The 24,989-nt window shown below is 58.2% G+C and overlaps 2 protein-coding genes across 3 annotated transcripts; one reads left to right on the plus strand and one right to left on the minus strand.

Moving 5' to 3' along the window:
• Positions 1–249: 249 nt before the first annotated feature.
• On the plus strand, positions 250–5,463 carry RPS4X (ribosomal protein S4 X-linked). 2 transcript variants are annotated; one of them, XM_020795883.3, is made up of 7 exons: positions 250–318; positions 1,203–1,280; positions 2,744–2,924; positions 3,352–3,449; positions 4,145–4,316; positions 4,551–4,708; positions 5,290–5,463. In XM_020795883.3, the coding sequence occupies exons 1-7, from the start codon at positions 316–318 to the stop codon at positions 5,389–5,391; spliced, it is 792 nt and encodes a 263-aa protein (XP_020651542.1). In that variant the 5' UTR covers positions 250–315; the 3' UTR covers positions 5,392–5,463. The 2 variants fall into 2 exon arrangements, with proteins under 2 accessions (XP_020651542.1, XP_078236743.1); XM_078380617.1 differs by lacking the exon at positions 250–318 and adding an exon at positions 903–988.
• Positions 5,464–6,028: 565 nt separating this feature from the next.
• LOC110080184 (uncharacterized) lies at positions 6,029–11,233 on the minus strand. The gene is made up of 3 exons (XM_020795882.3): positions 7,844–11,233; positions 7,150–7,305; positions 6,029–6,708 (listed from the first exon to the last, which is right to left on the minus strand). Exons 1-3 carry the CDS (start codon positions 8,976–8,978, stop codon positions 6,530–6,532), a joined length of 1,470 nt encoding a protein of 489 aa, XP_020651541.3. The 5' UTR covers positions 8,979–11,233; the 3' UTR covers positions 6,029–6,529.
• Positions 11,234–24,989: the final 13,756 nt, after the last annotated feature.

The raw sequence follows: 24,989 nt of genomic DNA on the forward strand, positions 1-24,989 counted from the left end.
AAGTGCCCTCCCCCATTTCTTAGTTGGGGGTGTGTGAAATGCTGGCCAGAGGGGTGCGATGGGGTTGCAACAGGATTGGGGAGACCTGGGTTCAAGTCCCCAGTGGCGAGACCTCTGGGCCAGTCGCAGTGAGTCAGAAACGCCGCCCAAGCTCCTCCCGGACGTCCCAGCGCCGGCAAGCTCCAGACGCTCCGCGACTAGGAGAGCCTCCGGCCGGCAGGTGGCGCTGCGCGCTGCCACCACTGGGCGCTCGCCGGCAGCCCGGATATCCGGCCCGGAGCGGAAGCAGCGTCCTTTTCTCGGCGGAGCGCAGCCATGGTGAGTGGACGACTGGCATCTCCTCCTGCCTGACATCCCTCGCCATCCGCGGGGACGCGGCGACCGAGGCGCCCCTTTCTAGGCCCGGAGGAGCCGGGGGCTCGGCCGCGTCGGGAGGCGCCCCTATGAGCGGGCTGGGCCCGGCCGTGGCCCCCTCCTCCGGGAAGCCCGGTCTCAGGGGCGGAGGGAGCCCGGCCGGCGGAGGCCCCGGCGCCTGAGCCCCGCTGGGCCGCGAGGCGAGGCGGCGGCGGGCGAGGACTGGGGCCGGGGCTGACCGGAGGCCTTGGGCCGAGGGATTCGCTCGCCCAGGGTCCGATGGGAGGAGGCTCAGGCGGCTGCGAAGGGAGGGGGGGCAAGGGCCGCGGAGCAGGGCCGCTTGGGGCGGGTTGGCCTCCCTCCCTCCCTCCCTCCCAGGTTCTGCTCCGGGCAAGGAGGGCGGAAGGCCCGGCAGGCGCTCGGGCGGGCTTCGCCTTGGCTCCGGCGGAGGGGCCGAGACGCCCACGTGGAAAGCAAGGGGGCTGCGCTTCCTCCTCCTCCACCGCCTTCTCCTCCTGCTGTTGTTGTTGCTGGAGAGAGGCTTTGGGGCGCGGCCCCCGGAGTAACAAGCTCTTGTTAGTGGGTGAGGAGCCCATTCTGGATTGAGCCTAATGGAGATAAGAGAGGGTGTTTAGTAAGTAAAATACTCAGCAAAGGGCATATGGGCTTGTTCTGTTCTTAAAGATGCAAGAAGGATCTCGCAAGCTGGTCCTTATTGGAGAAACGGGCCAGAGGCACAGCCTCTGCCATGCTGGGCACTGCAGATAACTTTGCTTGGTCAAGAGCGTTGCTGAGCATTTAAAGCCACCCGAGGCTTCCCAAGTCTCACCCTTTGTTCTCTTTCTTAGGCTCGTGGGCCCAAGAAGCACCTGAAGCGCGTAGCAGCTCCAAAGCACTGGATGCTGGATAAGCTGACTGGAGTCTTTGTAAGTGTGTTGGCCTTTAACGGCCATTTTGCAAAGTGGGGGATGTTGCTGCTGCATCCTCATTGTGAGCTTTTGGGTGGGTTTTTATGCTCTCCAAAGCAGCCGGTCCTGCCCGGTCTCGCGTGCGTATTTGCAATGGACAATCTCTCCTTTTTACAATTTCCATCATGATAAGATTCTGTGCCGGACCCCAGAGAAATATGATAGGAACAGCTCCAGCTTCAGAGGGTGCTCTTTTCACGGGGTGCATCATTGGGCTTGTGGTTAGTGGCTCATCTGTGGGTACCATTCTGAATTCTGGTTCGGTCTTAGAGCTGTAGGCTACGCTATTCTTTCCACTTTGGAAAGACGCAATATTGTATATGTTCTGTGAAGGAGACCCTCAGCCTGATCCTGAGACTTGTTCTAAGGAATTAATTGTTTCATAATACAATTCATTGACAATTTGCTTTCACTTCACTTTCTGAGTGTTGTGCTCTAAAGTTCGCTGAAGATTATGCCCTCTTTAAACTATGTTGGGTGTGTGATCTGGGAAGTAAGTGAGACTAAATGCATACAGAATAGCTGAGGGAAAGTGACAGCCTCTGGGTTTAAAGGAGCGAGACCTGTTGACAGAGGTACCGGAGATCCCAGCTAGGACAAGGCCAGAGTGGGCTCACGTTGGTACATCTGTCAATGGGAGTGTTGTGGGGTGAGCATGAGGAAGTACAGGAGGGGCTTGTGTGCTTCCTCTCTGTGGTTGGTAGCCAGTGTGGGTCAGTGGTGTGGAATTGCACGTCGGCACCCAGAAGGGGCATGAGAGGAAGTGTTCTTGACTACGAGCGCAGTGAGAACTTTGAGAAAGGGCCACAGATGCTGCTTTTCTTCTTGGGCCGTTCACGCCCCGCACAGAGACAAGAGCCAGTGCAAAATCAAATGTGCACATATTTCTTTCTCTTAGGGTCTGGGAAAGGTGAGGCCCATAGAACTGAAATGGACCGCCCTGAGTTCTCAGAGTGCTTTTAACAAGAGGTCCTTCTGAATTGCTCTCGAAGCTAGCAGTGAGGTCTGGACTTCTCCATGAGGCTGTGACACAGACCTTCATGGCATTTGTGTATGATGCCAAACAAAGTCAGCTTTCACAAGGCATTGATGAAGATGGGGGTGACTGGTGATTTGCAGGGGCTGGATGGTGGAGGGTTGCCCTGGAAAAGGAGTCAACTGAGCCCTTTGGAAAGGAGTGTGTGGCCGAGGTTCTGGGAGTCCCAGGCTGTCCACCAGCATCTGTTTCTAAGTGGCCAGTGGTTATCCTTGCAGAGTCTTGCTCAGAGGAGGGCTGTGTAGTGTTTCCTTTTTTCCTTTTCAGTGGCATTCTTCGGGCGAAGTGCCTTGTTGCTTTGACCATACGCAGATCTTCCATTTGTGTGCAGCTGTTCTGGCATTAAATGACTTGATACTGACTGTCTGTGATCTTTGGGTTTTAGGCACCCCGTCCATCCACAGGTCCCCACAAACTGCGGGAGTGTCTTCCGCTCATCATCTTCCTCAGGAACAGGCTCAAATATGCTCTGACTGGGGATGAAGTCAAGAAGATCTGCATGCAACGATTCATCAAGATTGACGGCAAAGTTCGCACAGATATCACTTACCCTGCTGGCTTCATGGGTGAGTGGGGTGGGGGAACAGACACTCTGCATCTCGAGTGGCAGCCAGGCAGGGAAGGGGCCTCCTCCCTGCCAGTTAGCAGAGGTGGATGGGGTTTTTTTGGAGACTGTCAGAGTCCCCAGAATGGCTGCTGTGTTTCCTGTCTTGCTGGCCGCTGCACAAGAACACAGCGCCCAGTTTGGTTGGATGAAAAGATCTGCTTAATAGCTTGACTGGGCTGGTGATGGTCGTGTGGTAGAAGGAGCCTGGACTTACTGCGTTTCCAAGGGAAGGTCAGGGCTCTGTGGCATCAGTCCTGCACTTCATTTTTGGGGTCTGCTCCTCTGGAACCCTGAAAGGGTTGTATCCATGCCCGCTGAACAGTCCCCCCTCTGTCTGGATGTATCTTGTGGGCTGATGCTGATCGGCACCTACTCTTCTTTGCCAGATGTAATTAGCATTGAGAAGACTGGTGAGCATTTCCGGCTCGTCTACGACACCAAAGGGCGCTTTGCTGTTCACCGAATCACACCGGAAGAAGCCAAGGTAACTCTGGAGCTTTGCAAGTGCCGCAAGAGTCTTCTGCCTGGGCGGGGGAGGGGGGGAGGGAGGACGGTCATGCTAAGGAATACCATGGGTTGTGAGGTTTGGCCTTGTTAGGCTGTGGAGTCTGCCAGATGAGCAGCATTGATGAAAGCCGAGGTGTCGGCTTGTTTCGGTCTCTTTCCTTTTGGATGGCTGAGGCACCCTTTCTGGAAGCTGGCCTCTGGCGTCTTGTTGCCGTGGGACCTCCGCCTCAGCTGACTTCCTCCAGAAGAGGACGTGGCCTCTGCAGCCCTTGGTACATGGGCGGGCGGAGGTCTTTTAAATAGAAACCACTCTTTTAAGTGGCACCATTGGCAGCGGCAGTGTCTGTGAGCTTAGCTTCTCTTTCCTGAGGATGACCAAGGAGGCAAAAGGTGTGGGTGTCCCGTTTGAGGGCCAGAAAGGCTAACCTAGGCTGTATTCTGGCATTGCAGTTACCTATGGTGGGAACATTCTTATTCAACCTTGCTCCCAAACTGCAGGTGTAGCTCTTGGGTTTACCGCCTTACATATAAATAGCTGGACTTGCATGGCTGGCTGTAGTTGCTAGCTTCCTAGAGTAGCAGTTACGGTATGAGAGGCTTCCAGCTGTCTTTGTTATTCCATGGTGATGCTCAGGGCACTGATGGCGGCCCTTCTTGTCTGCCTCCCCCCAGTACAAGCTGTGCAAGGTGAGGAAGATCTTTGTGGGCACCAAAGGGATCCCCCACCTCGTCACCCACGATGCCCGGACTATCCGCTATCCAGATCCCCTCATCAAGGTGAACGACACCATCCAGATTGACCTGGAGACAGGCAAGATCACAGACTTCATCAAGTTTGACACAGGTGAGTATGTATTCAAATGCCAGCATCAGATAATTTCAGCCCAGGGCAGCAGGCAGGAGTGAGGTGCGCGTGCATAGTTGGGTGTATGCTTTTAGAGGGTGCCCTGGCCTTTGCTGGGCTTGTGCTGGGTAGGCCTGGCCCTTGCTTAGTTAAGCAGGAGCCCTGTACGCAAAGGGGGCAGTTTCTGATCCCTCTTCTCTCTCTCTCTCTCTCTCTCTCTCTCTCGCACCACAGGCAACTTGTGCATGGTGACCGGAGGGGCTAACTTGGGTCGTATTGGGGTGATCACCAACCGGGAGAGACACCCTGGCTCCTTTGATGTGGTCCATGTCAAGGATGCCAATGGCAACAGCTTTGCCACCAGGCTATCCAACATCTTTGTGATTGGCAAGGTAAGCAGGGCGGGCTGCTCATCCGTGGCCTGTTCCACAGGAGTGGTTGGTGCCACCACTCCCCGTGGGAATGAGTTTATTAGACCAAGAGCTTTGTCGGCCCACGGGCAGAGGGGATACGCTTTCCATCTCCTCCCTGGGAAGAGGGAGAGAAACAAATTGACCTGTTTTTATTTTAAAAGAAATAGTACGTTTTGGCAGGTGGGAAGAGCCAGAAGTATATAATGTAATCCTGGTCGTAAAAATCATTGAACACTTTCATAAGACTCCCCCCCCAAAAAAAACACACCACATTTCTACTGTGTAAAGATTGCGTATGCTCAACATAACTTGCTCTCACCACAAAGAACTACCTAGCTATGCACTCATTGACAGGTTCACTCAGGAGTAAGCCTGCTTTAGCCAGGTGAATGTGTTGAGGGTTGCATTCTATCCTCCACCTGCCCCGTTCCCCATCTGGGGGTTCTCCAGCTGAGCTGCCCCAAGAAAGCTGCAGTGAGACAGTCCTTTTGCCCGGCGCTGTGTGCATGGGTGGCAGAGTCTGCGGCCTCGGCTCATGACCTCTTTTCCTGTTCCTTTAGGGCAACAAGCCTTGGATCTCCCTTCCTCGTGGAAAAGGAATCCGTCTCACCATTGCCGAAGAGAGAGACAAGAGGCTGGCAGCCAAGCAGAGCAGCGGTTGAGCCCACTGGAATGCTGGTGCCGAGCCCCACCCAGAGTTCCTTCTTTCACAAATAAAACCTTTTCCATACTGACTTTTCTGGGATTTTCTTCTCTTCCTCCCAGCCCAGAAATTTGAGGGGAGGAGTCGAGCATTGGTCCCCTGGAGGCACCTGGCCCTTTTTTTTCCACTTGGAAATACTGAGGCTTGGCATTAAGGGGGAGGGTTCCTGTCCCCTGCTTTGCAGGGCCTGGCACTTTGTTGCTGTTTTAAGACTAACCAAGAATTTGTGTGTGCTGTTGCTTTGTGGAGATAGACGTTGATGCAAAAGTCTGGAGTTCAACAGGTTAGACAGGCAATGGCCTTTCACACAGACACACACAGACATACGCACCCCTCGCCTGGTAACTGGGTGGCAGCTGGTATTGACCTGAAGTCCAGGGATGCTGCAGGACCTCAGGAGTTGGGCTGTTGCAATTCTGCCCAGAACAGGCCATGGAGCTGCAGCCGCCATCTCCTCTCTTCTTCCCCTTCGCAGCTGCTCAGCCATCTGAACTAGAGAAGTATTTCTGACGGTAGTGTTGGTTTCCTGTTCCCTCCCTCTTACCCTTAGCTTCGAGCTTTTTACCTTTCTTATTCGGACGACGGCCACTAGTGCATTAAGTGATCAGACTCTTTCTCCTTTTTATTTGTGAAAGAAATGGCTGTGGGAACACGTTAAGCTTGCTTGTTTTCAGACTGGACGAAGGAGGTTGGGGAGGATGTGTCAAAATCAATTTGAGAAGGAGGCATGAGCCAGTGTTGGCTAACATTGGTGTAACAGGCGGTAGTCATTTGTTGCTGGTCTTCCTAGTTACGTGGACCACATGCCTCTCTGGTAGCCCCCTCAGGTGGGCTCTCGCTCTCCATATTGTTGAGGGGAGAAGAATAGCAGCGCTGGCTGCTAGGTGTCACAGTAGTAGGAGAGCAGGGGAAGTGCTCCTCCCGCTGGCGTTTGGGCAGTGAGAAGCCCTTCCCCTGAGGGTGCTCTGGCCAGGGTGGTCAGCAGGGCCTGTTGAGCCAGGAGAGCGCCCCCCCCCCCGCCCCTTCCCTTCAACCTCCCACAGCCAGCTGCAGGGGCCATCCAGGCAAAGTGGTTGGCTTTCTCGCAGCCACAGTAATTACGTTGCTATTGTGTCATATCCGAGTTCGCCCTCGCTGCTTTCCAGGCACAGCTGATGGAGCGAGTTGAAATCTTCCAGCTGCCCAGAATTATCTGAACACCATCCCTGTTCCGGGAGGGGCCGGGAATCCTTGGATATGAAGCTGCTGTGGCCCTCGCTCCAGCCAGAGGCGTCATCTGTAAAGGAGACAGCTTTCATGCAGTACATGGCTAGTGCCATTCAGCGCATGTGAACTGGGCTTGGGATGTGCCTTGAGCCCCACTTGGTGTGTCTGGGTGTGTCTCTGGATACCAAGAGAGTGAAGGCCGGAGGGTTTGGTGCCAGAGCAGTGGAGGGGAGAGGGTTTGAGGGGGTGGACTAGGCCAGTGTGGCACAAACAGTAGCAATCTGGGGGAAGAGGAGACCATTCGTGGGCAGGAGGTGGTTGGACAAATGGAGACGAGCCCCTAGGTCAGGTCAGGTCAGGTTGGAAAGGAGCTGCAAGTTAAGAGGGCCAAGTGGAAGGATGGAGCAGGGAAAGCCAAAGCAGCCACGCAGAGGGTGCAGGTGAGGCCAGAGGTTCCCTGTGCTCCACCGGAGGACTCCGGGCAGGCAGTGGAAGCCTGGGGCTGCCTTACCTGGGCACTCCTGCAGGGCACCCAGAAGAGAGGGAGGACCCCCATCCTGCGCTGCCCGCATGGCGCATTCGCAGTCGTCCTCTGCTTCTTCCAGAGTCCCCTCTGAGTCCTCAAAATCGTCGGGGTCATTGGTCAGTTCCCAGTCATTCTCAGATGCTGCAGGCAGAGAAGAAGGAAAGGGGAGAACTCGTCCATCATGGGCAGTGGGAATTTGTAAGCCAGGGCTTGGCGGCTACCTGGATAGGGCCCCTTTTCTAGTCTCACTCTAGCGCCTGAAGAAGCTCACATTAAATGAAAATACAGCAGGCAGACTTTAAGGTGCAGCAATGTTTTTGTCTCTCCTTTTCAGCTGTTTTGGTCTGTTTTCTATGGAGAAGATACCCTGGTGCCCCAGCCAGCTCCCTGACAGCTGAGCTCCAGGGTGGGCAGAACACTAAAGTCCCCTCGGGCGTCTTGATTTCCATGCCCCTTTATCCTTTTTGTTTGTTTTTCACTGGTCGGATTTGTATCTTGCGTTTCCTCCAGGGAGCTAAAGGGAGACACTCTGGATCAGAGACACTGTGAGCGGCTGCCTTGAAGTCAGCAGGGAACCCAGACTGCCTCCCCCCCCCCCCATTGCCTGTAAGGGCCTGGCTCCGCCACCTGCCTGAAGGTAAAGCGCCATGGGTTAGCTGAGCAGAGCAGAGCCTCCTACCTGTCAGGGTCCTCAGTGCCTCCGTGGCCGTCTCCCCCTTGAGGGGTCCGCCTTCCTCGGAGCTGCAGGTGGCACAGGAAGAAGGGCTGCTGTCTTCAGCGTCAGCCGAGTAATGGGAACCGCTGCTGGAAAGGCTCCAGCCATCCTCCTGTTCACGGTCATTGGGCAGCGGTGGCTGGGGATCGAGAGATGGGGAGGCCAGAGCCGAGGCTGCCGGGCCTGCACCGCCTGGGGGGCTCTTTGGGGGCCGCCCAGCCTGTCTGAGCCCACCGTTGTCTCCCTCGTCGAACGCCTCCGGCGGGGGCTTCCTCCCCAGCTCGGCTTCCTGCTGGCGAAGGAAGAGACGGAGGTGGCCCTGGACGTAGGGGAGCGCAAGGAGGGCAGTGGCGCAGGGCCTGCGGCCGGGCGCCTTCTCCAAGAGGGCTCGGATCAAGCGGTGCAGGGGGGGCGAGTAGCAGGCCGGCACGGGGCCGTGGTCCCCTCTCACGATTTTGTCAAACAAGCCCCGCAGGCTGAGGGACTGGAAGGGGGGCTGCCGGGCACACATCTCGAAGAGGACGCAGCCCAGGGCCCAGATGTCGGCCTTGGGGCCGTAAGGCAGGTCCTCGCACAGCTCGGGGCTCAGGTAATAAGGGGTGCCCACGAAGGTGCTGGCCAGGGTGTCCTCCAAGACCTTGGACATCCCAAAGTCCCCCAGTTTCAGGATCCGGGTCCGCGTCAGGAAGACGTTGGACGACTTGATGTCTCGGTGGAGGATCTTTAGGGCGTGGATGTAGTGGACCGCCGTGGCCAGCTGCACGAACCACCTCATGACGGTGCTCTCGGCCAAGGGCCCCCCTCTCCTGGCCCGGAGGTGCTCGTCCAGGGAGCCGCCGGCGCAGTAGTCCTGGAGGATGAAGACGTGGCTTCCGTCCGGGTCCACAAAGTAGCCGTGGCAGGCCACCACGTGGGGGTGCTTGAGCTGCCTCAGGATGGCCACCTCCCTCAGCACGGCTTCCTTGCTCCGCAGCCGTTTGCTGGGGATGGTCTTGACCTTCTTCACAGCAAAGAGCTGCTGGGTCCTCACGTCCCTCACGAGGAACACCTCTGCGCTGGCACCCCGGCCAATGCTGAGCAGGGTCTCGTAGTGCTCCATGCTCCCTTCTGGGGAGAGAGGGGGGGGCTCCTCAGGTTCCCATGGCGAGGGGCCTTCCCGTTGTCATGCCGGCCCTCTCCCTTCAGGCCCTTGCCCGCGAAGAGGGAAGGGCGGCAGGGGGTTCAGGGAGGAGTTGCCCTGGCCTGCCCCACCCTCGTGGCCTTGGGCTGTGGGGCCAGGGCAGGGCCTGGGGGAAGAGGGCAGCTGCGACCTCACAGAAACGTCTGTGACACCCAGTTGCTCGGCTGAGCCTGTGTGGGAGAGGTGGGCCAAGGGCACCTTTCCTTCGGTGGCCATGGGGCCTTGCTAGGGTCAGGCCTCACTGCTCCACTGCCACCACCACCACCACCCCGAACCTTCTAGCCACGCTGTTCTTTTGAGGCAAGGGTGTAGATGTCTGGCTGTGGAGGGTGTGGGCCGGAGGAGGGTCTGGGCGGTGGCAGGTGCCAGGGACAGGCTGGGCGCTGAGGGCCAACAGGCTCCTCTGCCAGGGGACTCAGGTGGGTTCTGAGAGGGGCCATTGCATCACCTAGAACCTCCGGGGGGGGGCAGAATGGATGGAGAGCTCAGGTGAGGAGGGGCATTGCATGGCAGACAACCAAGGGGGGGGCTCTCCCCCTCTCCCCCATCTTGCAGGTCAGCGGGCTTTTCAATGGGCTCCCGAAGCTGTTCCTTAAGCTGCAGGCCGGAGGAGGAGGAGGAGGAGATGACTGCAGGCGTCCTGTGGCGAGCAGGGGCCCCCACATCCCTTCTCTGTGGCAAGAGGTACCAGGGAGCCCATCAAGGCGCCTGTGTCCATTTTTGCCCTCCTGCATGTGGATATCCTGCCCGAAGGACCTCCCTTGGGCCCTCCGGGTGTCTCCAGGGAACGCTGGGCTTCGGACCTTGACTCAGAGGCCCTCGTTATCTTGCCGTGTCCTTGACATTGTGACTTCCTGCTTTTATATCCCCATTCTTTGGTTTTATGTCTTTATGGAAGATGTTTCTTTGGAACCAGAAAAGAACTTAATGCAATAAATAAACGGGGCTGCCTTTGAAGGACTGGGCACAAGGCCAAGCTGTTTTCTCCCTGTCACCCGACCGCCTGCTACCTGACCTGGAGATGATGCCCCTGGAGATGATGCCCCTGGAGATGATGCCCCTGGGAGGAAGCACTCTGCCCTCCCTCCCTTTGGCTTCAGAAAGGACAGCAGAGTCTGTGGGTGCTTCGTGGGCAAAAGGCTGGGGCATCTCCGCTGCTCCCGGCTTCCCGCAGAGAGGCACACAGAACAGCCAGTCTAGGTGGGGGGGGGGGGCTTCGACCTGCCTGGGGGAGCCTCCAGGCCAAAGCCACCTCCTGTCCCCCAGGCCTGATCCCTCCCTCCCTCCCTCTTCGTAGGGTTTGCTTTCCTGGCTCTCGGCCACCTCGGCGGCCCTCCCGCCAGTGGGCACAGGAGAGGCCCCACCTTCCGCAGGGACCCTTTGCGCTCCCACCTTCACTGAATGGCCGGCGGAGCCCTAGGACCCCCGCTCCCCTGCCCCCTCTCTCGACCCCTTCCTTTCTGACTATGGGGAGAAAAGCCCGCAGGCAGGATTCCCGACGTGCACGCGCTCCTCCCGCGCCCAGCCACAGACACGGGGGTTCTCTGGCCGTTGCCCTCCTCCCTGGCCCGATTCGGCTGCCCACCAGCATCGGGGGAACCTTCGGAAATCTCACGCAGCTGCTCGCCTCCCGAGCGACGGGGGCCTCGGCTGACACCCCCGACCTCTCCCCCCCTCCCGCCCCAGCCGCCCTCGGCCTCCCCGGTTCCTGCCGCTCAGGCCGGCCCCCTGTTTGCCCGCCCCGGCGCCCGGCTCCTCACCGGGAGACCTGGACGCTCCCCGCTCCCCCCCGCCGCCCTGCGCTCCGCGGCCACCAGTCGGCGCTCTTGCCCTGCGGACGGCGGGGGTGCAAGCGGGCCGCCTGCCCGCAATCCCGGCGCGTTTTCCTGGCCGGGGGGCCGCCCGGGTACATCTTGTCCGCTTCCCGCCGGGGCTGGAAAGGCAGCTGGGCTGCTGGGACGAGTCCCATCTGGCAGGAGGCCGCTTCGGGAGGGGGGGGCGGTCCTTCGCGGCCGGAAGCCTCCTCTCCTGCTCCGGGCGGGGCCCGAAGAGGCGAAGGGCACCCAGGAGCAGAAAGAGCCGGCACAACCAGGCCGTGGGAAGCGACCATCCATTCCCCCCCCCCGCGCCCCCCTTGGAAGGTCTCCTGCCCGTCTAAGCCGCTTGGCAGGCAGAAGGTCAACTGGAGAAGCACAGCCATTGGCAAACCCTCATTCTGGGGAATTTGGCTCTGCAGCATTTTTGCCGGCAGGTGGTCTTCTCCAGAGTAAGAGCTGAGCTAGGGTGAGGACCCACGCGCGCACACAGAGGGAGGTGTTGGGTGGCAGCTGCTCGGTCTGACCTCTCCCGCTTGCCAGCATTTCTGCCCTAGCAGGGCGGCCCAGATGCCAGCAGCCCACACAGCCCCTTTCCACATCCAGGCAGGCAGAACGAAGCCTCGGACGTGGCCGGCTCCTTCCCTCTCTGGCCTCCAGGGCCTATGTGCAGAAGGGTTAGGGTAAGGGGCTTGGTTCAGGAGCCGGAGGTGCCCTGCCTGTTAAGTGTGCCCGGCAGTGCTGGCGGGGGGGGGGGGACGGCAATGTCCCTTGGCTACAGAGGCCCATGCAAGCCCCCGGACTGCAGGGCTGGCTCGGCTTACGCTCCCTGGTGAGGGAGGCGAAGGGGAGGCCCAAGACTTTCCAAAACAGCTTGTGGGCTAAGGCAGGGAAGGGTGGCTCTGCCCGGTTGTACGACATCCAGTTCACTGAAACCTGGAAGGTGGCACCATTTCCGCCCTCCTTAATTGTTGGGCCGCCGAGCGCTGTCAAATATAATCTGCATCCAATGCGATTAAAAAGGAGGCAGGCCTTCCAAACAGCTGGGCAAACAACACCAAGGAGTTTTGCCATTTCTTGAAGGCCAAATGTGTTATGCAGTAATTAAGCTCGTTAGTCCCTGATGTGCTACGAGACACACTCTCTTCTTCTGTGTGTTTGTGTTCCTGCCGTAGACGAACACAAGCCACCTCTTTGCAGCCCAGCTTTGGAGGTTTCTCTCATGAGAAGCAGAAGGATTGGGTCCCTGAAGGTTGCAAGGGGTCTGCGTCACCTGGATCTCCCCAGGCAGGGCACTCGCCTACCCTTTGCGGCTGGGATGGAGGGGTGGGCTCGCCACAGAGAGGCTGGGTTTGGAACCCATGTTCTGCTGTGGCTGAAGAGTGGCTGGAGAGCCATGTTGTGTGTCTGATGGCCATGCGTTACAGACAACCCATCATTAGAGCGGATTGAACAGTGACATCATGCTCCAACGAGATGTGATTCAGGCAGACTTTCATGCCCGAGAAATCAGGCTTGCAAACCAAGAACGTATGATGATGTTCTGTGGAGCAATCACAGAGCAGACCAGGCTAATGGGTGGACAGAAGGAGGAGAGAGGACCTCCTGCTCTGACATTCGCACACATGATCAGCACTTGAGCACTTTCCCTCTTCTAGTGAGGTGTCCACTTTAGACCTAGTTGGTGTGGGGGGGGGTGTAAGGGGTCAGCCCCAGGCCTTATTGCCCCTCTCACGCCAGTGTGGCCAGCTCTCTGACTTTGCTTCTGCGGCCTGTGCAAGCCCTCCAGATCCTGCCCGCATGGATGGGCTGAGGGAAGTGAGCGTCGAGAGCCTTGACCTGAATTGACTCGAGCAAGCTCAGAACCAGAGGAAGTCAACACTATGAGGAGAGGAAGCTTCGGAAAGGAACAAAACAAATTGACAACCACCACGAAGAATGTTCCCAGCCTCACAGGGTTATGTAAGAAAAGGCTCCCGGGGTGGCTGGCGCTGTGGCGGGGCTTGGCAGCCGTGCAACACCCTGAAAACACTGAGGCTGGTGGGCTGGAGTCAAAAAAAAGCCTTGGCAGGCTGGCCATGCAGCGGCGAGCGGCTTGGCTTCCGCAGAGCTAAGGTTTCCTTTCCAGCAGGTCGGTCCTTGCCTTACATAAGAGCAGGGTATCCAGAAGACCCTGTGGTTTTTGAGTTCAGCTCTCGCTTCTTTCCCCACCCAAAGGGGGCCTCTGCCCTTGTGGAAGGAAGTTCCACGCATCGTCTTGGAAGGAGTCTGGAGGCTTCTCCTTTTGACCTGCGCACTGTGATGGAGGGTCAAAGGGAAGGAGGGATCCAGCTGAGAAAGAGATCCTTCTAGATCCCGGGGATCCTAAAGGGGTTGGGTTGGGGAGATGACAGACCTTTGCCCGACCCCGATGAACTCTGATCAAATCCCAACACGTTCAGGGAACCAGACTTTCAAATTGTGGAGGAGAAACGGGTCCTTCTTCTGCGCCAGGCGGGGTCCTCCTGGAGCCGTCAGGTCAGGTGCGATGTTCTCTCTTCTTTGGACGCCAGAGACGTCCCTCCCAACCTGCCAAGCCCATTTTCGACCCAGCTCTCCAGCCCAAGCCCTGCTGGAGATGCCAAGGACAGACTCCTCCTCCCAGGAAAGCTGTCTCGGAGCACTCTGTTCTTGCCAGTGTTCTTTCTCTGCTGACATACGAGCGAGCGGCAGGGTTCATGAGTGCGTGGAGGCTTCCTTGCCACGCCTGGCTGTTGGGTAGGGGGAGAAGCAGAATTGCTGGTGATGGTTGTGCTCTGAGAGTAGGACAGAAGGGGACGCCTGGGGGAGAGCGTCTGCCCCACCCTTGGCAACTTCCAAAAGCCACCATCTCCCTTTGGAGCAGCTGGTTGCAAAATCTGTAGCTGGAGTGGTGCTGAGGACTTGATGTTCTCTACCAGCCACTGAGTGTGTTTTGTTTTGGTGTCACCTTGCTTTGCCTGCTCACCCAAAGTGTGGGGAGCTGGGAGCCACACCCCTGTTCAGGGAGAGATGCCAGGGAGCTCAGGAACACTGCCAGGGGAGGAGGAGGAGGAGGAGGAGGCAGAGCCCCTCCCACAACGGGAAGGGAAGGAAGGAAGAGGGCACTTGAGGACGGAAGCTCTCTTTTGGAGGAGTCCTTCACCCGGAGCCACCAATGTTCTCCCTTCGGGATCTGCAACGAGGCCCCAAGGCTGTTTTCTGGTCTTTTTCCAAACATTTCGGCACCTTGATGGGACTGGCCAGCAATTAAGGAACCTTTTTCTCCTGTCCCTTGAGCACATTTTTGCTGTTCTTGCTTTCCAGAGCGCCAAGAATGAGACCAACATCCTTGCAATAGTTGAAACCCACCGAGCCAAGCCCCCCCCCCCCACGTTCCTCTCACAGATGCTGTGGCCTCTTGCAGGATTTGTCAGGCAGCACAACAAGCCGGAGCCCCAAGTGTGTGCGTGTGCAGGGTGCAGGGTGGGGTGGGGGACTGTTTGCAGAGACTGAAGTCTGCAGACCTCACGGTTCATTGCACCTGCGAGGGAAAACACAAGAGCACCTGCCTCCTGAGGTGAGAGCCACTGACGACATCGAACAACCTCCTCAAAGGACAGCCGAGGCTTTTCGAGCCCAGAGAGGGACTGGATCCCTCCACCCATGAAGCAAGAAGGCGATGTGCCTGGAAGCACAAAAGTGCACGGGGAGGGGAGCCACCAAACTGCTCACCCGACTTGGGCTGGTCTCTGCCCTTCCTGGGGAGAAGAGGAGAGGGAGGGAAGGCTCCTGACAGGTCTCCATGGGGAGCACCCCCCACCCCGCCCTCCCCTCCCCAGAAAGGGCCCAGGTGCCCACCGGAGCTGCAGAGCCAGGGGCCCTATCCTCTCTAGGGGCGCTGCTGTGCCTGCTGTCTTCCTCCTCCCCCTCCAGGGTGACCGGGATGCTCCCGCGAGGAGGAGGAGGAGGACGAGGCAGTGGGGTCGGCTCTTCTCCACCTGGAGAGTCGGGCCCGGGGCAGCCCAGGAGCCTGGCTGATATCTGCCCTGGTTAAACATTGACAGGAAGGGAGACGGCCCGGTTGGTTGGGACACCCACGAGAGGCACAGCATGTACAGTTCTTTCCCTCCCAGACGGCTCCCCCCCCCAAATCCCCGAGTCCCTCACAGAAGCTCTGCCTACAGCAGTTCACTCTCCGGACTTTGACCCTGGGGCAGGATCTGCCCTGGGGACGCTCTGGGCTCCTCGTTAAGGGAAGGCCCATCTCTAGGGAAGCCGCCCTCTCTCTCCTGTACTTACGACACCAACTCAACCGGTGGAGCACCCAAATGCCAGCCAGCCGGGCTGCCGCCCCTCGCTCGGCTTCTCCTGGCCTGGGGAAAGGATGCCAGGGCCTCCCTCGGTGTGCTCCCGGTTCCTCTGTGCTCCTTTGAGCACAAGGAGAAAGGAGAGAAAGCACAGGGGTGTGTTCCAGGCGCTTGCCTCTCTGCTAAACGACTTGTCTCTCCTTTTCTTGGGTCGGATGATGGTATGCAAACTAAGCCAAGAGAGCTGGGGTGTGCTGCTCTCCTTTAGGGTTCAGCCCTAAATCCACTGCCTGTGAAGAAAACCACATTGAACACAAGGTGGAGCACCCTTCCAAGCACACCTGTGTCATCGGGTGCCTCTGTTCTCCCGCTTCGTGCACAAAACATGGGGGGGGGCCGCGGGGGAGGGGGGCACAGAGGGTTATAAATGCGTTCCGGGGGGGTGGTATCCGGGCTGGGATGAGCGCTGGGGCTCGGGTGGGGCCGGGCTTGGCTTTGGCTTCCCTTCCACTGGCAAGCGTGGCCTTTCCCTTGGCCTCAGGGGTGGCAACGAGGGTTCCCGTTCCGAAGCAACAGCCACCGGCGAAAGTGTGTGTCGTGTGTCAGAGAGCAGGCCATTTAGAAGCCCGAACGTGCGGGCACTCACGTAATTGTGGAGAAGAGCCACTTTGCCATAATTCCAACCTCACGTGGTGCAACCGTTTACACAAAGGGTGGCACCCAACATGAATGGCTGGGCCTGGGTGCAGGAAACGTGCCTTGAGAAGACAAGGCAAGAAACCTTCTGGCATCCTCAGGGCTGTTCATGGCACTGATGGGCACCTGAACAAGGAGTCACTGCCAGCGATAAGATAAAAGGCCCATGAAGGGCATTGAAGGGAGAACGCCATCTGCGCCTTGGCATGGGCGCTATGGGGCGCCTTGGCCTTCTTTGGGAAACCGTCGGTCCTGTCGGAGTTCTGTCCTCGCCGAGGGAAGCCATTGCTCAGGCAATGGTTGGCAACACTAGTTGGCGTTGGGCAGAGGTGTAGCGGTACAGCTGAGGTGGCCAACTAAATGCCAGCGTGTGCGAGGCTCATTGTGAAAGACAAACACAACCATAGGAATGTGGGAAAAGGACTGAATGTGAAATAAACGGAGCTGCCACTAACCTGTCAGCCTGGAAGAGGTCCCTAGCTATTGGGTGAACTCCTGTGATGTCACGGGATGTTCACAGATGTTCTAACTTGTCAGGGGTAAATCACACCATTGCCCTCGTAAAGGGGGAAAGGTAAAGCCTTGTTTTTCATCGAAATGCACGCTTGGTTGACAGCCCGTTGTCACTCAAGGATGTGTGAAGTTGTTGGGCTGGGCTGGGCTGGGCTGGGCCTGACCTGGTGCCAGCAGACGGGAGAGATTGGTCTGCCTTGTTTGATCTGTTACAAGGTGCTATTCCATGCCACCGTGGCATTATCACCAGTTCTGTGTACTTAAACTTTCCCTTGAACTGCTGGGAAGCTCTGTGGTTTAGGTCTCTGGCCGGGAGCCAGAGGTTGGGAGTTCGATTCCCCCCCCCCACACACACAAACACACACACACACACTGGGCCTCCTTGACAGAGGCTGAACCCGATGGTCCAGAGAGTCCCTTCTTGCTCTGCAGTCTAACACACTTCCCTGCCAAAGTGTTCAGTCTTGTTGTTGGAGGGGATTTATCCTGGGACAGAGGGGACCCCTTCAGGCACTCCCCAAGGGCCTGGACGTATCCTGTGGGACTGGCAGTTCCCCCCCCGGCCCTGCTGAGGGCACCTGGCTGCTGTTCGAGGCCCACCAAGGCCTCCCAGCTGTGTAGAACTGGTTGGGCCCGATCCAACGGCCATGATTGTTTATTAATAATCCTGGATGAGGCACACTTAATAAAGCAGGAGAGCATTCACCATATTTTCCTTCCAAAGGAAGTGGGGGGGGCATCAGGCTCGGTGCTGAAAGGGCTCTTAGCTGCCTTGCCGGTCTGTTTCCGAGATCCTTTGTGTGCCTGGAAAGCGGCATCCATGGCTTAGCAGTGTTGAGGAGGCACCAAGGCCAGGGTGGACTGAGGGGGGCCTAGGGTCGGCCAGCAGGTGGCGATCTCCTCTCAAACACCAGGGGTGCCAAGTTTTGGGTTTGGGCAGGAATTCGGTGGAGGGGTCTGGGTGCTGTGGGGAAGGCCCTTCTTTGGGGGGGGGGACCTCAGGACCTGCCACAAAGGGGGCATCTGGACAGCTAGCTGGAACAGCCCGGAGAAAAGGGAGATTTGCCTCCCCTTTCCCAGAGTGGCGTTTGTTTGAGCCTTTTTCACTATTTGTATACTTGTTGTTTTTAGCTTTAAATATTGTCTTTTAATGATGTAAGCCGCCTTGGGTTCTTTTTAAGGAGAAAAGAGGGGCAAAAATATTTTAAATAAATCAACAAACTCCAGCTAACGGCTGTTCTTGTCTCTGCTTCAGAACAAATCCAAAAGCTTCCGGCGCTGGCCCACTGTGAGGTTCAAGTGGACGACGACCCTGCGGGCATTCCGTGCGCCCGCCGGGCACTCGGGTGGCAGACCTAGCCATGGTCGAAGTCTCCCTTCGGCCAAGAGGAACTCCTGACGCTTCATGTTCTCTCCTGGTGCCTCAAGTCCCTGCCGAGGAGGGTCTCCACAGCCGGGTGCTCCCCTTAATGGGTGGCTCGCTCTGCCCTGGCCCCCCCCCCCGGCCAGGGGTAGCATTGTGGGCAGAGAGTTGGGCTCCATCCCGGGAGGCCTGGGCTAGAATCTCTGCTAAGCCATGGCCACTCACTCGGGGAGCGGAACTGGTAAAAACAAAACACTTCTAAAATATCCTACTTAACTTGAGAGCCCTGTGAGAGTTCCTACAAGTTGGTTCTGACTTGTTGGCACAGAACAACAACCAACTCTGCATCATCCTCCATCCGTGGAGCTATGAATTAAAATGTTTCCACCCTGTCTTTCAGACCAGAAAGAACAAACAACAAGACTCACAATCATGTGCTGTCTAGTCAAATCTGACTTATGGTGACCCTTATTTTCCCCCACACACAACCACCCACCCACCCAGGGTTTTCTACATAGAGAGTCCTCAGAAGTGGTTTGCTCTTCCCTTCTTCTGGGGCCGCCCAGGGACTGGCTTCACAGCCAGAGACCCGAACTCAAAGCAACAACAAACACTTTTGTGCAACAAGGGGAGGATCAATGCAGAGCCAAAACCGGAGCTGACGTCTCCCAAGCAGAGCGTGTAGGAGTCACTTGTGGTGTAAACTGGGGCGCAACAAACAACTCCCAGAATCTGTCACTCAGCATGGGAGTTGTAGTCCAAAAAAGGACTTTTCCAGAATGGGACCTTCTCTTGACAGATGCCTGGCACCACTACTGAAGAGGCCCGGATCGAGCGCTCCTCCCTGGCAGCAGAGGAGTTTAGAGCACTGGCCGTGGCCTGGGATGCGAGGGCAGAGATGAGAAGTGGGGTGAGCTGGCGTGGTTCACGCTGGCGTCGAGTGTGGGAGAGAGGGGGTGAACTCCCCCCCCAGCTTTCCATTCCTAGGTGCCTCCCATGTGCTGTCATGAGAGCACAGGCCCCTTGAGCACAGGCTTACTCCTGCCATGTAGAGTCACCCCCCCCACACACACCTGGGCTTGTTGTTACTCTGGAAGCAGGCAGTCTTGCTTCGGCTGCAGGAGGCCCATGCGCCAGGCTAGGAATCATGTTGCATGTGCCTGCTGGCAAAACCAGCCTCTTGCAAGCATGCACATGCACACACCTCCTTTCCCCTCTTGTAGGCTTTTGACTGGGGTGGGGTGGGGTGGGGTGGATTCCTCCTCTGTCTCCCCCATCTCCGCTGAGCCCCTTTCTGCCTGGGTGCCCCTTGTGGCTGTTGCTGATTCCTGCTTTGAAGGCTTTCCTGCGGTTTGCAGATAAGGCCTTTTGCAGAACATCATGTTCGAGAGGGCGATGCCGCGTCATCTCCGAGTTACATAACTGCAGCTGAAGGTGCTGTTTATCCCCTTTCTCCCTCCCCAAAGCAGCCTCAGCTCCACTCGCTCGCTCACTCACACTCCCTCGCACACACAGCATTCTTGCCGCTCTGCCTCCCCAGAGCCTTGTTTTTGCAAACAAGCACATCATCCTGCATCAGCATTTGGGGCGTGTTTTTTTTGGGGGGGGTGGAGATGCAAGTGCAATCAGCTTTCAAGTGGGGCAAAGAAAGGGTGTGTGATTTGCAGCGGCCAGGGGGGCACCTGCACGCAGCTGCTGCTTGCTGGAGCAACATCCTGAGGTGGCCGCCTCTGTTCCAGACACATCAGGCGTGTGCATGGTGGGCATTCCTGAAAAGCAGCCATGAGGAGCCCACCTTTTACAACAAGGAGTTAATAATTCTGAGGCTGAATTCCCACACTCTCTCTGGTGTGGCTGAAGAACAATGTTTGCAGACTTTATTCTGTTTTGGGAAATGCAGTATTGTTGTCTCCTTAACTGACAACAAAGTAGCCACTTTGAGAAACAAAAATAAAACCGGCCCGACCCAGGGGTTGCCAAGGTCCGCCTGTGTGCGTGCGTGCGTGGGCGCGTGCGTGGATATTCCGGACAGCTCTCCCTGCCTTCCCACGCTGGCTTCCGCCACCTCCTGTTTCCGCAGCTCCTCTTGGCCGCTGTTTGTCTCCACCTCGCCGGTTGCGCTGCAGAGGCCTGTGACTGAGGGCAGCCCCTCTGGAGGCAGGTGGGGGGGGGGGCTGGGGCGGCGGCTGAAGGGCTCCCCTTTGCCTCTCTCAAGGAGGCGTCTCCTCCCCGAGGAGAGATCCCTCCGAGCCGGCTGCTGCAGCCTGAGCCATTCCTGGCCCTGGAAAAGCAGAAGCTGTGGCTTCTTTCAACCCTCCTGGCTCATCATATGAGCCCAATTCACACGAGGGGGGGGAGGGGGAGGGGGGAGGCCAGCAAGGGCTCGGTGACGTGAGGCAGCTCCTTCACAACACTTCCTTCCTGTCCCACAGAGGGAAGGGGTATAAAAAGGCTCAGAGCTATTATTACCCAGGCCAGGTTGCGGGTGGGCACCCCACCCGCCGGCTCACAGCAAACTCACAGCCGGCTCGGGGCCAAGAGAGCCCCCACGCCCCCCCGGCGGCTCTGCCTCCTCTCCCTCCCTCTGCCCTGCCCTGTGCCATGAAGGCTGAAGGGCCGGGAGGAGGGTGAGGGGGCGGCCCGCTGGCTGGGGGATTCTTTCGCCCCAAGAAGGGAGAGGGGGGTGGGGTCCCGTGGAGAGCAGCGCCTGGGGAAAGGGACTTGGCGGGCAGGTGGGATTCTGTGAGCTGCAGCCGGAGGAGAGCGGAAAACACACCTCACTGGGGCTATGGAAGCCCCGTCACCTGCATACAGTATATGGCAATAAGCTTGCTTGAGTGCACTGGGGGAGGGAGGCTCTCCGGGCTGCTGTGTGCAGGATTGGGCCCCTGGGCCCCTGTGTGTTCCCTCCGAGGAAAAGGGGGTTCCCGCTACCTCTCTGTTACGGTTCTTGTCTCCCACCCATCCCTCCTCGGCCATGGTTTCAGCATTTGGGCGTCTTCGCGGATGGGAGGTGGCTTCCCCCCCCTTCCCTCTAGGACTCCGTGGGGTGCTTGGTGGAGGTGCAGAGAAAACAAATACAGCCCCCAGACACGGCAGGCACAGGAGAGGTGGGGAGAAAGAAAACGAGGGGGGGCCGTCGGTCGGAGGAGAGAGCAGGCCTCGAGGCGAGGGAGGGAAGGAGCACCAGCACCGGAGACCGGCGGGGGGGGGGGCGGGGAGCGCGGCCGGGCGGTTTCCGGCACCACCGCGCCTTAATTGGCCTGGGGACGGAGCTCTCCTTTCGGACTAGCGGGAAGAAGACGCTGACGGCCCGCCGCGACCCCTCCGGCAACAGAGGAGACGCGGCCAAAGGGAGCGCGCGCGGGCCAGAGAAAGAGTCCGCGTTTCCTCTCCTGCGAAGACAAGCCCGCCTGGGACGCGTTTCTGTTTTGGGAAGCGGGCTTGCTTGCTTCGCCTTTCCCGTCTGCTCTTTCCCGGGGGCGGCGGGGGGGGGGCGGGAGGCAGAAGAAAGGGACTCGGCCAGCCCAGCCGCTGCCTTGCCTGCCTGCCTGCCTGCCCGGCCCTTCTGCTGAGGAAGCATTTCTGGGCTCCCAGAGTCAGAGGGGGAGGGGGCCTTGCCGGCCTTCTTGGACCACCCACCCACCCAGGCAGGCAGGCAGGCAGGTAGTCCAAAGGCCCAGCTCCCTTCCCCGGCACGGAGCTGCCCCGCCAACTTGGAGGGACCCTTCGCCGCCCAGGGCGACGCAAGGGCGGGCAGGGGGGACCCTTTCGCTTGAGCTACCAACTGTGGTCCCGGAAGAGGTGGCAGAAGCACCCTCCTCGAATAATCAGCAGCACATAGCCGCCCGGCCGGGGTCCTCCTCCGCCTCCCATTTCCTGGGTCACATCAGGTCAGAGGAGACCTCGCACAGAAATGTTTGTTCTGCTGCAAAAGGAAAGAGGAACCGCCGCCGCGGGGTGGCCGGGTGGGCCTGTTTTTTTTAGAAATGGTCTCTGCTGCCGCCCCCCTTTCCTCCTCCAGCTCCCCCCCCACTCTCTCCCTCCCTCTTGCCTCCTCTTTTCTTCAGGCCAAACCAAAGGGCAGCAGGTTCATGCAACCTTCGTTCGCCAAAAAGCAGCATAACAGGCGCCAGTGAAACTCCAGGGCGAGCGGCAGCCTCCCCTCCCTCTCCCCCTCCGGCTCTGTTGTTTCCCATGTCTGGGTTTTGCCTGCGCTGGGTTCTGAGTTCAGCCGCCGGGGTGGATCGGAGCAGCTCTGGTGGGAACAGCGAAAGGGACTCAGCAACTGGAAAGCACGCAGGCCAGTCTGGTCTCAGGGATCAGGTGTGCATTTGGCCCCATGCTCTAAATGGGAGAAATGGGCAGCCGGGCCCAGAACCCCCCACGTGGTCGCCTCCAAGACTTGGCCCAGAGTTCACTTTGCCTCCCTTTCTTGGCTCATAGGAATCAGAGTGAAGAAGGAGCCCAAAGCGCCACCGTGTCCTTGAGCCATCACAGGAATTGGCCTGATTGAGTGGACCGGCTGACCGGCCGCTTCTGCCTTTGAGGGGGCCATCCCGTACCTGGGGGGGGGGAGCCCAGTCAGAGAGAGAAAGGCCTGCCGAACTTTGCCTTGAAAACCTGCCTTCTGTCTCTTTTGCAGGACTCAGCAGCTCCCCTCCAGCCCCAGCCCCAGCCCCCACCACCCCCTTTCCTCTGGGTACCAATGCAATGGACCTAACCAATAGATTCAAAGTACAAGAGAGAGGAGTCTGGCTGGAGGGAAATTGTGTGTGAAAGTGGAATGGGCTTCCTTGGAAGCTGGAGAGCTCCTTTGTTCTGAAGCTTCTAAAGAGAGGTTGAATCTCTCAGCAAGATTCAGCAGTGAATTCCTGTGTTGCCAGGGGGTGGACCCGATGGCGCTTGGGATCCTCTCCAGTTCTATAGTACCAGGGTTTTATGAGTCTTCCACCTTTGATCACACAGGGGATGGAAGAGGCTGGGAAATGTGGAGGCTCTCCAGGGATGGCTCCTCCTCCTCCTCCTCCTCCTCCTCCTCCTCCTCCTCCTCTCCCATCGTCCCAGCCTGCACTAAGCTAGGCTGCCAGAAACTGTCCCCAGGCCTGACGTTTTCCAGCAGGCGAGAAATGCAAAGCACTCTGTCCGAGGCAGGGGAGAGATCTCACAGCACGATGAGGCCAGATCCAAACACAGATTCAAAAGGCAGCTCTGGTGGGTGGCTGCCAGGGATTGCCCTGCGCCAAGCCACCCCACCCACGGGGAGCAAAAGGGCAGAGAGCCCCTAAGAGGCACATCCGATGGAGGAGGGAAGGGCTGCTGAACCTGCCCCAGTTCTTGGGGTTCCCCGGTCTCACAGCCCCTCAGAGTTAGGGGGTTTGTGGGAGAAATCCCAGTGGCAGAAGCTTAGAGGGCCTGCCAGCATTCACTCCGGATTGATGGGATTAGCAAAGATGATGGATCGGGGCCAAGAGGAGGAACGTGGGAGGGCTCTGCCCACGGCCACCAAGAATGAAAAGCGAGGGACCACACTGGCTGGAGGCATTTGATGGTTGTAGCCCAAAAAAGGAACTTTCTCAGGCTCTGGAGAGAAGATGCTGGAGTGGATGAGCCTTGGCTTCGTGGGTGTGTTTGCAGGGCGACCTCCTTCCCTGCTCCCTCTTTGCGCAGCTGAAATGCTCTCTCTTCCCCTTCCCCAGCATCTGCTGCTCTTCCAAGGGGCCTCCTTTGCACACACACGGTTTCACTCCCCACAAGGCACCTGCTTGGCCCCCTGTTTGGGATACAGACAGGCCTCCCTTATAATCCTTGATCTGCCCAGTTACTCCTTCTGTACAGGAACTGTCCTTCTGTTTTCCTTCTCCTGTCAAACAGTTTCCCCCTGAGAGAACGTAGCAAAAGGAACACTGCAGCCAAGAAAGGCCAGCTGGCTGGGAAGAGAAGCAGGCTCTGCTCTTCCTTTCTTTTGCTCAGGCTGACCATGATGCTGCCCCCCCCCTTCTCCACTCCTGCCACCCACCCTGGGGAGGGCTGGAATAGTTGCCTTTCCCTTTCAGACCAGGGAAGGGCTGCTGGGATGGAGGGGGACACTCAGTTTCAAATGCTGTTTGCTGTTTCTCCGCTTGACAAGCTGGAGCAGGGAGGGGAAATGGACGCCATGGCGGTAGAGAGAGGAGGCAGAAGACGCTGCGCCAGGTGCCCATTCCCCTTCCTTTGGCCATGGAGAAGTCATTGCCAAAATACCACCGTATGCCCAGGCCACTGTACAAGCGGGGCACAGGGAGTCATTCAGGAAAGCCGTCCTTTGCAGGTCTCCCACGAAGCAGTCAGCGGTGGGAACAGGGCCTGTCGGGAAATGGAGTCCGGTAACATTCCGGAGCCTCCTGGCCGCAAGAACTGTTCAAGAGCAGAACAGACTCTCCGGAAAGGTGGTACTCTCTTGGTTGGCATTTTAAGACATGGCTTTGAAACAGAGGTGGCCCGGGGGTGGGGGGTGGGGATCCCTCCAGGGCTTTCCCTGTGGGTTCCTTGCTTGGCAGAAAGGTTGGACTTGATGAGCCCTTGGGAATCGCTCTTTGCTCTATAGATGCATCACGATGTTATCACGGCTTGCATCAGGCCCCGGAGCCATTGGCAGGGTGCAGGTGGAGGCAGATATGGCTAAGAAAGCCCAGGAACTGGGGGGGGGGGGAGGAAGCTAGTTTGCTTGACAGGATGCTAAAAGTTTAAGGCGTGGGGGTGGGGTGAGGGCTGCTCCGTGTCTGTGGATGAGATGATGAGGTCAGAAAGGAAAGTTTATGGTTGTTAGGCCCTGGGGAACATTTGGGAACAAGCTGAACCTGTAAGAAACAAACAAGTTCCCCCTCCTCGGAGGGCAGTGGACCTGGACGGCTGGACTCTCCCAAGAGAATCCCTGCTCTGTCTCTGAAGCTGACTTGGCCTGGAAGGAGGGGCCACCAGGTCCGTGTCCACCCGTTGGAGGTGGACGTTGGTGCCCATGTCCTGGGCCCCTCAAAGCAGGGCCAGCCCCGACCTGGTTGCAGTTTAAATTACCTGCAAGCCTGTTGTACACCACACGTGGGGAGGGAAAAGAGTGAGCGAGCGAGCCTCCAAGGGCGCCTGTTGGGTGTGTTTCGAGAGCAGAGTCAAGGAAGCGGAAAGCTTCTTTCGAGAGCTGGCCGGGTGCCCAAACTGGAAAAGAAAAGTAAATGTCTGACTAAACAAATGGGAGTTGATG

The sequence above is a fragment of the Pogona vitticeps genome, chromosome 11 (genome assembly GCF_051106095.1).
Source record: "Pogona vitticeps strain Pit_001003342236 chromosome 11, PviZW2.1, whole genome shotgun sequence".
Taxonomy (NCBI): Eukaryota; Metazoa; Chordata; class Lepidosauria; order Squamata; family Agamidae; genus Pogona; species Pogona vitticeps.